This window comes from Arabidopsis lyrata, assembly GCF_000004255.2.
Source record: "Arabidopsis lyrata subsp. lyrata unplaced genomic scaffold ARALYscaffold_1, whole genome shotgun sequence".
NCBI lineage: Eukaryota > Viridiplantae > Streptophyta > Magnoliopsida > Brassicales > Brassicaceae > Arabidopsis > Arabidopsis lyrata.
The window spans coordinates 10171874-10186039 of NW_003302555.1; the positions used below are offsets into that span (position 1 = coordinate 10171874).

The 14166-nt window shown below is 35.1% G+C and overlaps 2 protein-coding genes across 2 annotated transcripts; both read right to left on the bottom strand.

Moving 5' to 3' along the window:
- Positions 1-700: 700 nt before the first annotated feature.
- Positions 701-2823, bottom strand: LOC9329320 (protein LAZ1 homolog 2). Its single transcript, XM_002893213.2, has 7 exons — positions 2377-2823; positions 2221-2277; positions 2033-2141; positions 1771-1949; positions 1610-1698; positions 1284-1533; positions 701-1186 (listed from the first exon to the last, which is right to left on the bottom strand). The coding sequence occupies exons 1-7, from the start codon at positions 2512-2514 to the stop codon at positions 797-799; spliced, it is 1212 nt and encodes a 403-aa protein (XP_002893259.1). The 5' UTR covers positions 2515-2823; the 3' UTR covers positions 701-796.
- A 6557-nt stretch (positions 2824-9380) lies between these two features.
- LOC9329321 (auxin efflux carrier component 7) lies at positions 9381-12650 on the bottom strand. The gene is made up of 6 exons (XM_021012957.1): positions 11241-12650; positions 10878-11148; positions 10702-10787; positions 10110-10267; positions 9952-10028; positions 9381-9789 (listed from the first exon to the last, which is right to left on the bottom strand). The coding sequence occupies exons 1-6, from the start codon at positions 12412-12414 to the stop codon at positions 9723-9725; spliced, it is 1833 nt and encodes a 610-aa protein (XP_020868616.1). The 5' UTR covers positions 12415-12650; the 3' UTR covers positions 9381-9722.
- Between the last annotated feature and the right edge of the window lie 1516 nt (positions 12651-14166).

Sequence of the window (14166 nt, forward strand, 5' to 3'; positions counted from 1 at the left end):
ATTAATAAGAAATGTCTTTTTTTGGTAAGAGACCATAGCATCGCAATTGCATGTGACTTCTCCCGCGGTTGCGGGAATATATAAGTCGTATACCATATCTAGCTCAATTGCAAATGATTCTCACTCTGAAACTCTTCTCTTTTGTAGAAGTCCAATGAAATTTAATATACTAAATTTAATATACTAAATATGAGACTGATTTACAAAAATGTGAATTATGCATATTAAGGAAGAAAATTTTATTGAAGAATTTTAGGCTCCAGCAGATATTATGTGTTAAAAGATAAATATATTCATCGTGAACATGGTGCATCAGTGCATGTAACCATTTATCATAGATTTTTGTAGTATGAATTATAGGATTGTCCGCTGTGGAGTCAATTATAAACATCATCAGGTTTCTAAATGATGCATGGCCAGCATGGGGACTACCACCGATGAAAATATGGATATATGCCACATAATGTAATAATTAGTAGTATAAGATAAAATATGTTGCCCTGGTAAAAAAATTTCTTGCCCACCTATTATTTTATTTTTTGTTTGGCCAGTTATAAGTCTAATTTAATTTTTGGGCGCGGCACATCAGGGAGGGCTAAAGGGGGCGGGATAACCCGAATTGACACCCCTAGCCCGCAGAATAGAAGTCAGAGAGTAGTTGTTCTACCTCTCAATATAAGAGAAGTATGAGAGTTGTAAGAAAATAAATCAATGGAAGTACTATCTTTGATAAAAGATACAAATCGTTAAAAGAGAACTATGAAACAAAAGTACAACAAAGAGCAAATCTCAAAAATCACTCTTTTGGCGGCACCGAAGTCTCAACGGTCACTTCTTCAGTCACTTCTGTTTCTTCTTTACCATTCGAATCCAAAAGCTTTTGATGAATCGTATCCTGGATCTTCGTCACACCCTTCTCCACCGGTCCCATTGCTTGGTTTATAGTAAGAACCACATCTTTCACGACGTGTTGGCCACCATCAATAACTATGTCTTGTACACTCTCCTTAATGCTTGTGCCAGATGCTTCAACCTGAGTCTCCGTTGTCTCAACAAGACCACCTTCTTCTAGTTTCACTTCCGTCTTGCTTGTTTCGGCTGTGATTTTACCACACACTGATATCGGAATATAGTGGTAAGGTTCAGCTGGAAAAACAAAAAGATGAGCCACCGCTGCAATCGCCATCTGCCAATGTACGTACACCAACAAGTAGTAGAATCCTTAGAAACATAGTTAATTTTTTAAAAGGATCATAAATTGTGGCAGAGAGGCTTTTAGTAACCTCAATGCAAATGAGAAAATCTTGCAACCCGTTCTGGAATCTTCCTTCTTTTGGAAGTATACCGTAATAACAAAGCAACGCGATTCCGAAGCCTTGCCACCAAGTGGCAAACACGATAGCCTTAAAGCTAATGAACTTAGCCAACGGCTTTATTTCTTTAAGGCGTTCATGAGTCACGTTATAGAACTGAACCAAGCAAAACAGAGCCCACATCTGGCTGAAGTTTAGCACCACCACTATGTATGGGTATCTACACAATTCAAGATTCATCACTTGTCTTTCCATCTGATGAAATAACAAATACTATGATATAATAGTTCACATACCCGTAATACCATTTGAATTCACCATCTCCATAGACACCAAGAAGCTCCAACAGAAATGTCAAGAAGGCACAAAAGGTTTTAAGGATCATCTGAGACAATTATCAACAAAACTCAAAAACATGTAATTAGGTTGCAAGAAGAAGCCAATTCACTTGACTTACATACTGGACGAGACCAAACTTCTCGATCACAAAGAGCTCTCGTCCCAAGACATATGGATCACACAAGAATTTCCAAAATGAACTCTTCTTCTTCTTCTTTTTGCTCTCATTTGCTCCTTCTTCTAACAATGGTTTCTTTGATTCATGTTCGAGGTATTCAACAACTCTTCTTTCACCACCTGACCATTCATATTGCATCTTGGTTTAAAGATGCTAAACAATTACTAAACGGGAAGAGAAAGAGCACACATGCATAACTCACCTAGACACGCCACCAAGTAGCTTCCAAAGGAATACAAAGCAAAAGCCTCATAGCAGTTTCTCAAAATGTCACAGGGTAGCGAGAATTTCGAATTGGACAAGGAAATGATCTAAAACCAAAACCAGATTATATTTAAAAATATAAGAAAAGACTCATAAACTCCGGAAGAGGAAGAAGAAGAGGCTTACCGATTCGGTTGCATAAACTGGCACCATAAATAAAACAGAAACAATCCATTTTTGTTCCTATAATTATAATCATGAATCAATCATGCATATATACAATGTAAATTGAAGCTATACGCATAAGAAAAAACAGAGAGTGGAGTTTCGTTTTGTACGTACAGCAGGATTGGTGTAGAAACGGAGATGTTGGAGGATAGAGAAAAGGGAGAGACAAATGGCAACGGCGGCGAATGATCCTCCGATGATCAAAGACGGTAAATGTAGATCTCTGTACGTACTTGTCTCCGTTACTCCCATTCTTCCAAAATTTTATACATATTTTCTGATATAGATCAGACAACATTATCATTTTGTTTCTGTTTTTTCTTTTTTTTGCTTTCTATCTCAACGTTGGTTGAAGGTTGTAATGTCCACGTGGCTAACGCTCGCAGATGCCACAGTTGCGTTCTATGACACGTGTTTCTCGCCGTCTCTAAGATATTGATACTAGGTGACTGTAAAACAGACAAAATTGTTTGAGCAAGTGAAATAACTTGGAAATAAATATGTGGGCCGAAAGAAAAGTAGATCCAGTGTAGGCCTGCGCTTTCGGTTATCGGTTGGGTCCATTCAGTTTCGATTTTTTCGATTTCAAAATTTAGTATATATTCAGATATTTTAAAATTCTGGTTCGGTTCTGATTCTTTCGGTTTTAAAATTTAGTATCCATTCGGTTATTTTGCTTAAGATATTTTCGGATATTTCGGTTAGTTTTGGTATTTTCAGATATTTTTGGATATATTTCGGTTATTTTCGAGTATATTAACTATTTTTACATATTTTTCAAGTATTTTTGATTATTTGGTCTATAAATAACTAATTATTTTAAAAATATAATTGTATTTCAGATATTTCGTTACCCGAAATATTTCGGTTCGGTATCGATTCGGTTACAGTTATTTCGGTTATTAAATTTACTATCATTCGGTTATTTCCAAATTTTCGGTTCGGTTCGGTTTGGTTTTTTATGCTTCGGTTTTGGTTTGATTTATTTGCCCAGACCTAACCCAGTGTATAGAGAAAGCGGAATTGGTCATGTTGACTATTTTTGATGTAAGGAGAATCGGAGAACAAGAAAGGCAAATTAGAGAAATTTATCAGAAGATTAGGTCTTAAGAAAGAAATAGACCCGACACCGTACCATAATAAGTTGTCGTTGTTGTTGTGTCGGTAGACCTACGTGTCTAAGTTGTCATGAAATATGTATTCTTTAAATTGGTTAAACGTGTTTTCATGGAACCTTAATGGACTGGTGAGACGGCCCAAACATAGTGACGGCCCAATCTGTAACAAATTGTCACGTCGAGGAAATTAGGGTTTAACCGATAAACCTTTGTATATGATCGGTGATATATGTTTAAGGCGAATCGGAATTTGTTACAGACCAGACCGTCCAGACGCAATATAAATTACATCTAATCATGTATGTGATGACATAAATGTTATAACAACAATGCCGCAAGAACCAAACATAATTTATTTCAACCGAGTTTAGATATGATATCAAGACTTGTCGATTTTTCATAAACAAAATTTGTTGTGACAAAAGTGATAAACTTTGTGTTTTTCTTTTTTTTTTTTTTTTTTTTTTTTTACTTTGTGTTTTTCTTAGACATCAATATATATATATTTTTTAAATATTGGCATCAATTGTATTTCTGGGAATTTTTGTGTGGACATATTCCCATGTGAAAGAAACATAGACATAACTCATAAGTCTATCATGTTTTTGGTAATCTTTTTATTTGTTTGTTTTCGACAAAGAAAGATGAAGGGCTTTTAAGTTTGTTAACAAAGAGAAGAAGAATGGGCGTTGGCATGGGTGTGTAATACGGAAAGAGTGTGAAAGTCCCATTAACCAATTGTTCACTTGTCGGACACTTCGAACCGGTGGTCCGTGGTTTCGCCGACACTGATCACCTGTCATTTCTCGCTTTATTTTCTTTACCAAAATATATATTATATTTTCTCTTTTTACTAATAGAAAGCTTAAAATGATTTCTATTAGAATAGCAATAATTATTTATGGTGGTGTACCACGAGAGGATGCAGCCACGCACACGAGGACACCACCCTTCCCTATCAATCCTAATCATTTTTATCTCATTTGTTTATCTAACTTTTTTTTAATTAATTTAATTATTTAATCATTCATTTATTTATTTATCCAACTTAACTCCTCCACTTATGCTTATCAGCTTAATAAACCGGAGGTTATTAGACTGGCTGAGGTTCAACCATCGACTAATCTGTTGAAGGAGAGAATTTGGTCTCCTGATTCGTCTCCAAATATTAAAATGTTCCTGTGGAGAGCCTTGAGTGCAGCTTTGCCTGTGGCTGACCAGTTAATTCACAGAGGAATGAGGGCTGATTCTAGTTGTCAGATTTGTGGAGAGGAAGGCGAATCCACTAATCATGTTTTGTTCACTTGTGCGGTGGCTAGGCAGACGTGGGCTCTCTCTGGAGTCCCTAATCAAGAGAATGGTTTTAGTAGAGGTTCTCTTTTTGCTAATTTTCAGTTTCTGTTGGATACAAAAAACATGTCAAGAGTTAACAGACAGGTCAGTAATTTGTGTCCTTGGGTCCTGTGGAGATTGTGGAAAAACAGGAATAAATTATGTATTGAAGGAGTAAGTTTCTGACCTTTGGACTCAATGTTGAAGATAAGAGAGGAATGTGATGAATGGTTTGATGCTAAATTGCAGTCTGTTGAGGAAGGTCCTGCAGTTTGTGGTGCTTTGGTAAGGAACATGCAGAAATGGGAACCACCGTCTGTGGACTGGGTGAAGTGTAATATTGGGGCTGCGTGGTCGAATAAGAAGAGGTCTGCTGGCTGTTCTTGGGTTGTTAGAGATGCAACAGGGCGGGTGTTGTTACACAGCAGGAGAGCTTTTGGCGGGTTGATTAACAGAAGAGAGGTTCTGTTTCAAAGTTTGGTATGAGCTATGGATTGTATGCATAGTCATAAGCTGAATAGAGTGTTATTTGCTACTGAAGCGACCGATCTGGTTAATGCGTGTCATAGACCAAAAGCTTGGCCTTCTTTTAGTTATCAAATTTCGGAAATTCGTTATTTTTTGGAGAAGTTTGGGGAATGGAGATTGGTGGAGGAAAAAGGTTCAGTGAATAGAGGAGCTTCTCTCATCGCTCAGAGTATTGTTCGTGAGGATAGATTGCAGTCTTATGTGGCAGTTGGTCACCCTCGCTGGCTTCATCACGTTTTTGAGGAGGAGAGAATTTCATCTTAATGGTTGGCTTTGTTCCTGTTTCTCTCTGTTCTTTAGTCTTTGGCGTCTGCCATTTTTTGGTGATTGGTATATCTCTTTCTTACCAATCTCTTCCACTAACCTGTTTTGTTTGTACAAAGGTTTGAGTGATGAATTTTGTATATATCAATATAATCAATCCTTTCAGTGAAAAAAATAAAAATAAAAATAACTCCTCCACTTATGCTATTCAATGAGATCTACTGTTCTACCAGCTTTTTCTACTATAATCTTGTTCTTGTTGGAATTCATATGTGCAAGAATCCCTATTTTCTGTTCAAACAAAGCCTCAAGTACAAAATCCCAAAAAAGTAACTTAAGAAAGAAAAAGATTCCAGTTCGAAAATTAAAAACTCCAAAGTCTGATGATAAAAATGAAAAAAAAGAAATCCAAATTATAAATTGAGCGTGCATAACTTTTAGCTGTTATATTCATTTCTTTTGCACCCATATTTCATAGTATTTTACATAAATCATATGTATAGATCTTTTTTTTTCTATTATATATGGACGTTACTTTAAGGGTATCAAGCGAAAAAATTCATAAAATAAATTACATACAAAATGGATTAGTACTTCAAAACAAAGACAACGTTGCTTTCTTCTTTAATTGGGTCCGTTTCTTTGTTACTACTCGATTTCAAATGCATGCACACGATCCATTGTAGATCAGTAGATGCATACAACTCTCAATAATTCATTAAATTATCAAGGAGGTGTGTATCGTCCGTGCTGTCCACGGTCCACCTTATGAACCCGTTGGCTGTCGCGGCGTGGAGGGAAGGCTTAGGGGGAGTGTACGGCCCGATTGATATGATGGTTGCATCAATTTAATTACAGTGAACATTTTGGAAGCCTAAATCAATTTTGTTATAAGAACATGTAATGATATACAAATCTGTACATGACTTGGGGTAAAGTCCAATGAAGAGAGTGTCACAACTCACAAAGAGACAATGAGAGGAAGGTCTATAGCTATAGAGAGCACATGAGATGAGGGAGTGGGCCGAGAGAATAATAGAGGCAATAGACATAAAAAGAAGAAGAAGCTAACAAGCAAGAAGCCGACATTTTTAGACATTGGCTAATAAGTACACTAGCTAGTCACTCACACCTCAACATATATATCATGATGTCTGTATGGCTGTAATTTGTTCTACTGTGGAACCAGATAATAGAGGAAAAAATATGATGTGGAATTTCAAGATCATTAAGATATAATTATTTGCGGGATGAAAAATTTATTTGATTTTTGTTAATAATTTTATGAAATTATGGAATGACGAAATGATTAAAGGTTAAAGTGATCATTTCGTAAGATTTATACTTATGAAAAACCTGTAGAAACAAAGAATTAGTTTATTACTCCCTCCGTTTCATAAAGAGTGTCGTTTTAAGGTTTTATTTTTGTTTCACAAAGAGTGTCGTTTTAGGTTTTCAATGCAAAATTTAATGATTTTTTATGTTTTATGACTATTAGTATTCTGCAGATTGTTTTACTATTGGGCAGATTATGTTTAGGTATATAGTTAATGATGTTTTTGTTTAGAAAAAACAAAAAATTTAATGTTTTCTTAATCTGTGTGCAAAACTCTAAAATGACACTCTTTGTGAAACAGAAGGTAAGAACTTATACTAAATCTATATATCTAGGAAAACAAAAGAAATATTCCTATCAAGAATTTCCGACCCATGTCATTAAGACAATCCCCTTCTATCCGTTTATGTGACGACTAACCGATAAAGATTTCTGATTTCATAAGGCATTTTCGATAATAACAAGAAATAAAATATCTTCATACGTCGTATTAAAATTAATGGTGCACGAAGTCATTATAGCTTTTATGCGTCGCATGTTGGTCTTAACTCTTAAGATAACGAAATACTAATCTCGATGATTAACCAAATTAGTTACCTTTTCAGTGGCTGGTCAAATCCGTGATTGAAGATTATTTGTTGGAAGACCTTGTTTCAATTTTCTAGAAGGACTATATAAGAGTTGTGTATGTTCCCTTCCACTTCGACATCTAATTCAATAGATCTTTAAATTGGTCACATATTTCGAAACCCAACGATCGTCCACCCAACAATATTTAAACTTAGGGAGTAGTACCTATAATTACTTGTTTCTATTTCAACCAAAAATATGCATTTTCATAGTAAAATTATATTCAAAAACCAATCACACTTAATGTTGGTCCATAAGACCAGAACTGGTTGAACACACAAGGTCTCACGGTTGTTGTTCGATTACAACTTAAATCGAGCTTAAATGAGATAAAGAAAGCTATCAATAAAATATTAACTGAGTTTTTAAATAGACTGGGGTTGGTTCTTCGTTCACCGCAAAATCAGGAGTAATAGTCGGAGACTCTAGTTAACATATTAACAGTAACATTAACATATTACGTCACCTAATAAATGGGTCATTTTCAATCGTTTTCTTATACTCTTCCGTTTTACAAAGAGTGTCGTTCTAGAGTTATATTTTTGATTCAAAAAAAATGTCGTTTTACATTTTCGATGCAACTTTTGTAACTAATTTCTAGATTTTGGCCCTTATCTAAAACTAAAATCTTGTGTATTTAAATTATTAGGGGTATACTCCATCCGTTTCGTTTTAATTGTCGTTTAAGGTTTTTTCACACAAATTAAGAAAAATATTAAATTTTCTGTTTTACCCTTTATTAATATATTTTATAAAAAAATTCATTGGCCGAAACATTAAAACAGTAGGGATAAAACTGGAATTTTCACAAAACATTTGCATCGAAAACCTAAAACGACAACTATTATGAAACAAAATTTTAACTCTAAAACGACAAGTAAAACGAAACGGAGGGAGTATTAAATAAGGGTATGTTTGTATATTTAACTCATTTCTTAATATATGTGAAATGTGTCAAAATGACACTTTTTATGAAACAGACGGAGTATTTGAGAACATACCTAGATAAAAAAAGTATGAAAACAATGAAAAATCAGTAAAACACTTTACACACACCAATAAAGCAGCTATTACTTTTCTTTCAATTTTTTTGCTTTTGACTTTTAAGTAACTTTCTGCTTCTTATTTTATTACTTTTATGTTTTTATTTTTTTATATGTAAACTTGTGTTACATCACAGAGCTTACTAAAACGACGACACAAAGCCTTTTGAGTGCAAAACCGCCGAACCCACTTCTTCCCACACCAATGAGACCAATCTCATTATGGCAATTAATACGTACTTGTCTAAACAGCATCTAAAGTTCTACTAGACAAATTCCTTTTGAGAAAAAAAAAAAGAAAAAAACTTTCTCAACGCCCACATTAGTATATAGTGATATGTCAAACATAAACATAGTAAAATTTAAAGTGACACAAATGTTTAGTTTTCACATTAGTTTTCATACAAAATTACAAATGTTTAGTGATGTTTTGAACTCACTTTTCCCCTTGTTATTTTAATGAAGAGCCGAATTGTAAGAAAAGAGTCCATCTTTTTTCCTGGTCTTACTCGAATTCTATGATATGAGTTTCTTCAGTTCATAGCTTTTGATGTAATATAATATAAATCTAGGCATATACGTCATGAAACAACAACGAAAATTAAATAAACCAAATTCTAATATGTTTTAACGTCTAATCGCTACCTAAGAGGTCATTTTCTTCATTTAATTGATTATTATGGGTTCATAAAAACAGTCTTTGCTTTTGTGATAACAATGTATACGAGATGATAAAGGAAAATATACAAAAACACACTTTCGTTTCGTCAAAAGAAATAACCTACACATTAAAAAAAAAAAAAAAACTGAATACCTACTTAATTTTAAACAAACTGAAAGTAAAAGTAAATATTGCTAATCAAAATATATGATCAAAGGTTTTTTTTACACTTCTTATCAAAAAAGAAGAGAAAAATTAAAAGCGTTTTTGGATCCTCAAATCAAATCTTAGTCCTCTGTTTTGTCCGCTTTCCCTTGTTTTGCTCCTCTTGTCTCTCTCATTCCATCCCCTTCTTTCTCAAGTAATCTCTAGAAGATATATAGACAAGAAAAGGGTTTTTGGATCCTCAAATCAAATCTTGGCCCCTTTAAATTTTTACTAAATCTCGTGTTACATTACATTTGCTAGTTGCGTTCCACTAATCTTGGATAAATTATCTTGTTTCTCTTTATCCTCTTCAGCCAAGCAGAACTTCTCCATTACAGAGCTTATAGCCCGAGTAAAATGTAGTAAACAAGTGTGATCGGTAGTGCGATAAGCATTCCAAATATTACCCTGCAATAATACACATAAGAACATCAACAATATTAGTAATCTTATCTTTTGTATATGAAAAGTTTTATTATTGATGCAATATTAGTTACTTATCAACAATATTAGTAATCTTATCTTTTGTATATGAAAAGTTTTATTATTGATGCAATATTAGTTACTTACCCTGTACTCAAGATTGCGGGATGAACATTATACTCTTTTGCAAATACAAACGGCACGATCCCTTGAGGCAATGCAGCCTACAATGTTACCACAAGATTTGGTTAAATTACTTCTTACAAAGGGATTGTTAACAACAGACGAAAATAATTTTAATTTACTTGAACAATGGCCACACGCAATAGGTCTCCACGTAATCCGATAGCCATTGCTGCTACGGCCATCACCGCTGGTCCAGTAAAGAATCTCACCGCCATTGCAAAAGTCGCAGTCGAATTTCCACAAGCAATTAATTTAGGTTGCAATGCCATGAACAACCCTTCACCATTTTCACATCTCAGTTAATACGTTTCCACTCAAAACAATAAGTGCTGAATGATGCATACATGTAAACGTAATCTAAATCCAATAAATGATGATGATGATGCATATATGTACATTGTAAGTCCAATCAACTTCCACTTAATATGGGGACCACGACAACAATCAAGAACACGAGCTATGTCCTCCCACCACGACCGTTTATATAATACGATGTCGCATCATTGACCCTACCTGTCGGATGGTCCATGCCGTAACGGGCCATTCCAAAAAATCTTAAAAAATACCAACCATTTTCAATTATTGGAATCCTCAACCAAAAAATTACAAATTTTTCCGTACGAATGTGTATGTTGTGACATTTGATTGGCGTAAAAATAGAAAGAAAGTAAATGAGTTAACGGAAAACAACAGAGTAATAAGATGACTCACCCAAACTGAACATTGCCATACCAAGACCAGCATCAGAAAGAATTGAGATTGATTGTTGAATGATTTTAGGCATTGCCACATCCCACCTTCATATCCAAATTACCATAACCATCACTCTCATCTAATCTCATAATAATAATTAACTTCCACTAGTAACTGATTTTTGATTAAGTTACCTGAAAGCAACAAGAGCCCAAATGAGACCAATGAGACTAGAGTAAGTGTTTGGGTTCCTTATCAGTTTCCTCCACACCATGATTAGTATCAACCGAGTCATCACACTTGCCGGCGGCATATGTTTTACCGGTACAGTTTCACTGGTTTCTATAGCTTCTTTAGGGTTTAGCTCTGCTGTGGAGTTACACCGAAGCTTGTGTAGTCCGTTGGGCACTTCCTTGACTTTCTCCGACTCTTCTTCGCAACCATAGTCTCCGTTCATCGGGCCAGCTACAAATTTAAGCAAATATAGTTTGAGATTAATTTGTATCAATATATTACAAAAAAATATAGAATTTAAAGTTAAAAAACTTTGTTTTCACCGTTTTGAGTAGGATCAGAGATCAACATTCGAATCTCTTTGGCACAGCCTTGATCGGATTTTCCGACTTGTTCATTTACTCCATTATCAACTTGAAGACCCGCTCGGTCCGAAACGGGTGATCCGTTAGATCCCCAAACAAACATATGAAGCTCCTTAGCATCATGACTATTCGATTTTCCGACAGGATGATGATTCTCTTTTGGAATTTTACTACCGGTAGAAAACTCCGGATTCGGAGCTGGGTACGACCCAGGAGCTCCCGGGTAATACCCGAATCTAGGCGACGAAGCCATAGCACAACTCTCCTCAAAATTCGAAGGTCTAGGAGTAGGCCCTCTCGAGGACTGAACAGAGTACATATCCGCTGGACCAAAGTTCGAAAGCCGACCACCGGGAAATCCCATCATAGAGTAAAAGTCAGAATGATTGAAGTTAGATCCTCTCGGAGTAGTGTTTAGACTATAAATCTCAGCTCCGGAGAGATTCGACGGACGAGGAGTCATATTAGTACCACCACCACCGTAAAAAGATCTCCGAGAAGCGTTTGATTTCCTCACCGTAACATGAAGCTTACCATCGTCACCGATTTGAGCATCAGTTTCAAGAAAATCATGTCCGTCTAAAGAAACAACATCGGACTCAACTTTGAATGATACAATCGAAGCACCAGTCTCTGGGAACTGTTCCATGATCAAGATCTTAGCTCCTCTGTATTCGAAAAGAAAGAGAAGAAGCGTGTACCAGATTATACACTGAAGAACAACGATCTGAACCATGAGTGAACCGGAATATTCGCCGTACATGGCGATCAAGAGAGGTATTCCCATAACGAGAGTGTTGGGAAGTGTTGAAAGAGAGAAGATTGTGATGCTCCATTCGAGACTACCGGAGCGAGTGAAGTTAGCCCAGATGATTAGGAGAGTGAGCATGATTAGTTTTTGGAGTGTATCGGCGGCGATGAATCGGAGATTCATTGCGTAAGGATTGTTGGAGGAGATGAAGTGGAAAGAGAGAAGAGGGACGGCGAAGATAGCGACGAAGCGGTTTATGCCGGAGCATTGGTCTGGTGAGAAGATTTTCCACCACCGGACGGAGCCGTAAGCGAGGATCATAGCTACGTAGAGTGGTATCACCGCCGTGAGGACGGTGTAGAGGTCGTGCCATGTGATCATTGTTGTGTGCCGGAGTGGCAAAAGTGTAATTTTGAGTGTGGAAACCGTTAGGAAGTGAGTTAGTGTCAGTCTATGTGCTCTGTGTGATGACGGAAGCTTTTAACAGAGAAGCTAGTGAGTGTGTGAGAGAGAGAGAAGAAGGAGAAGATTTGATGATTTTTAGATTTACGAGAGATGTCCCTTTACAGCTTTTTATACAGCAAACACATGACGACCTAATTAGTTCCTATTTTTATTTTATTACTTCTTTTAACATATATAAATCTTATCTATTTTTGTACTTTTTTCCTACTATCTATATCTGAACTTTGCCTTAATTTCTGTACCACTTAAGATGATATAAAGAAATATCAGATTAGATTCATGTAGTGTTTATGGTTATGAATTGTGTTTGAAATAGGTTAAGAATTTGTTACGAAATTGATTGAAAATTTTTAGAGTGGATTGTGGAGATTTTTAAGAGTTACTAGTCCGGTAGTACACCACGTACATTTAGGACAAATCACTTATTTAGCCAAATACTATTGTTTAAAACTATCACTATATCTTTAACTCTTTAAGGATATGTGTCACAAGTAAATGAAAATTTCCATTCCGTGAATTTTGTGAGTCCTTGATAAATGCTTCTAAAAGTAATAGATATTGTGGTTTTTCCCAAAAAAGAGGTTTGGTTTTATCTAAAAGTAAACATAATATTTTGTTATATGCTTCTTGGGCAGTTGGGCTACTGACTCATTATTACTATGCTTGGTTTCTCATATGAATGGGCATTTGGCCCAAACAGAAACAAAATAAACGTAAACACAAATATAAGCATAAAAATAATGTCGTAGTGGTGATTTAAACACGTGATTAAGGAGCAAAAGATTACTATAAATTGGTAAAGAAGGGGCTTGCAGAGTTGCAGGTCATATTTGCCTAACTAGGTTGACCAAAATTTGAATTTTGATTTCCAATCGTCTTTTTTTTTAAGCTAGGGGTTAATTATAACATCATATGCACTCCCAAGAAATTGGTTCACACTTTTAAGCCACCCTGTCCATTTTCTTTCATAAGGCTTATCAGATACATTCTATCTGGCCTTTTGTTTTTAAAAGGTACGAGTTTTTTCTTTGTTGTTGTCGGGAAAGTAGTAGTTTAAAAGGATACCTTATGCGATATGAAGTCTAAAAGATCTTCACGTGACCGTATCAAGAATTTTTTTTCATAGAAGTCACAATGTTACTACAGCTTTGAATGTATTCGATTGAACTGCATAGATTATTTCACAATGTTATTACAACTTCAGAAAAATTTAATGATTTCACAAAAAAGAGTAATCATCTATGTTATTAGTTCATTTCATCTTTTAATCTAGCTAAATAATCAATTCGATTTATAGATCAGTTTTATTTTGACATTAAAACTCTTGCCTAAAACGTTACACATGTATATATCTTTGTATAGTTTGCTTCGAAACATACAAGACGTTGTTGATGCAGACGCATAGCTGATTTGAAGTCTTCTTGAAAGTAATTGCTTCTTCTTGATTCATCTACGTCAGTTTCATATCCCTTGTGACAATTAAAAACTCATCGACTTTGTAAGCTATAGCTTGGCAAAGTTCTTAACACAATTTGGTTCATGATTTGATCATCTTTGCCATATTTTCTAATATTATAAAAATTAATTATCTTAATACAAACTATTACCTATATAGTTTTTTGAATCAGTTTATTTCATAACTAAATTTGATATATATATATATATATA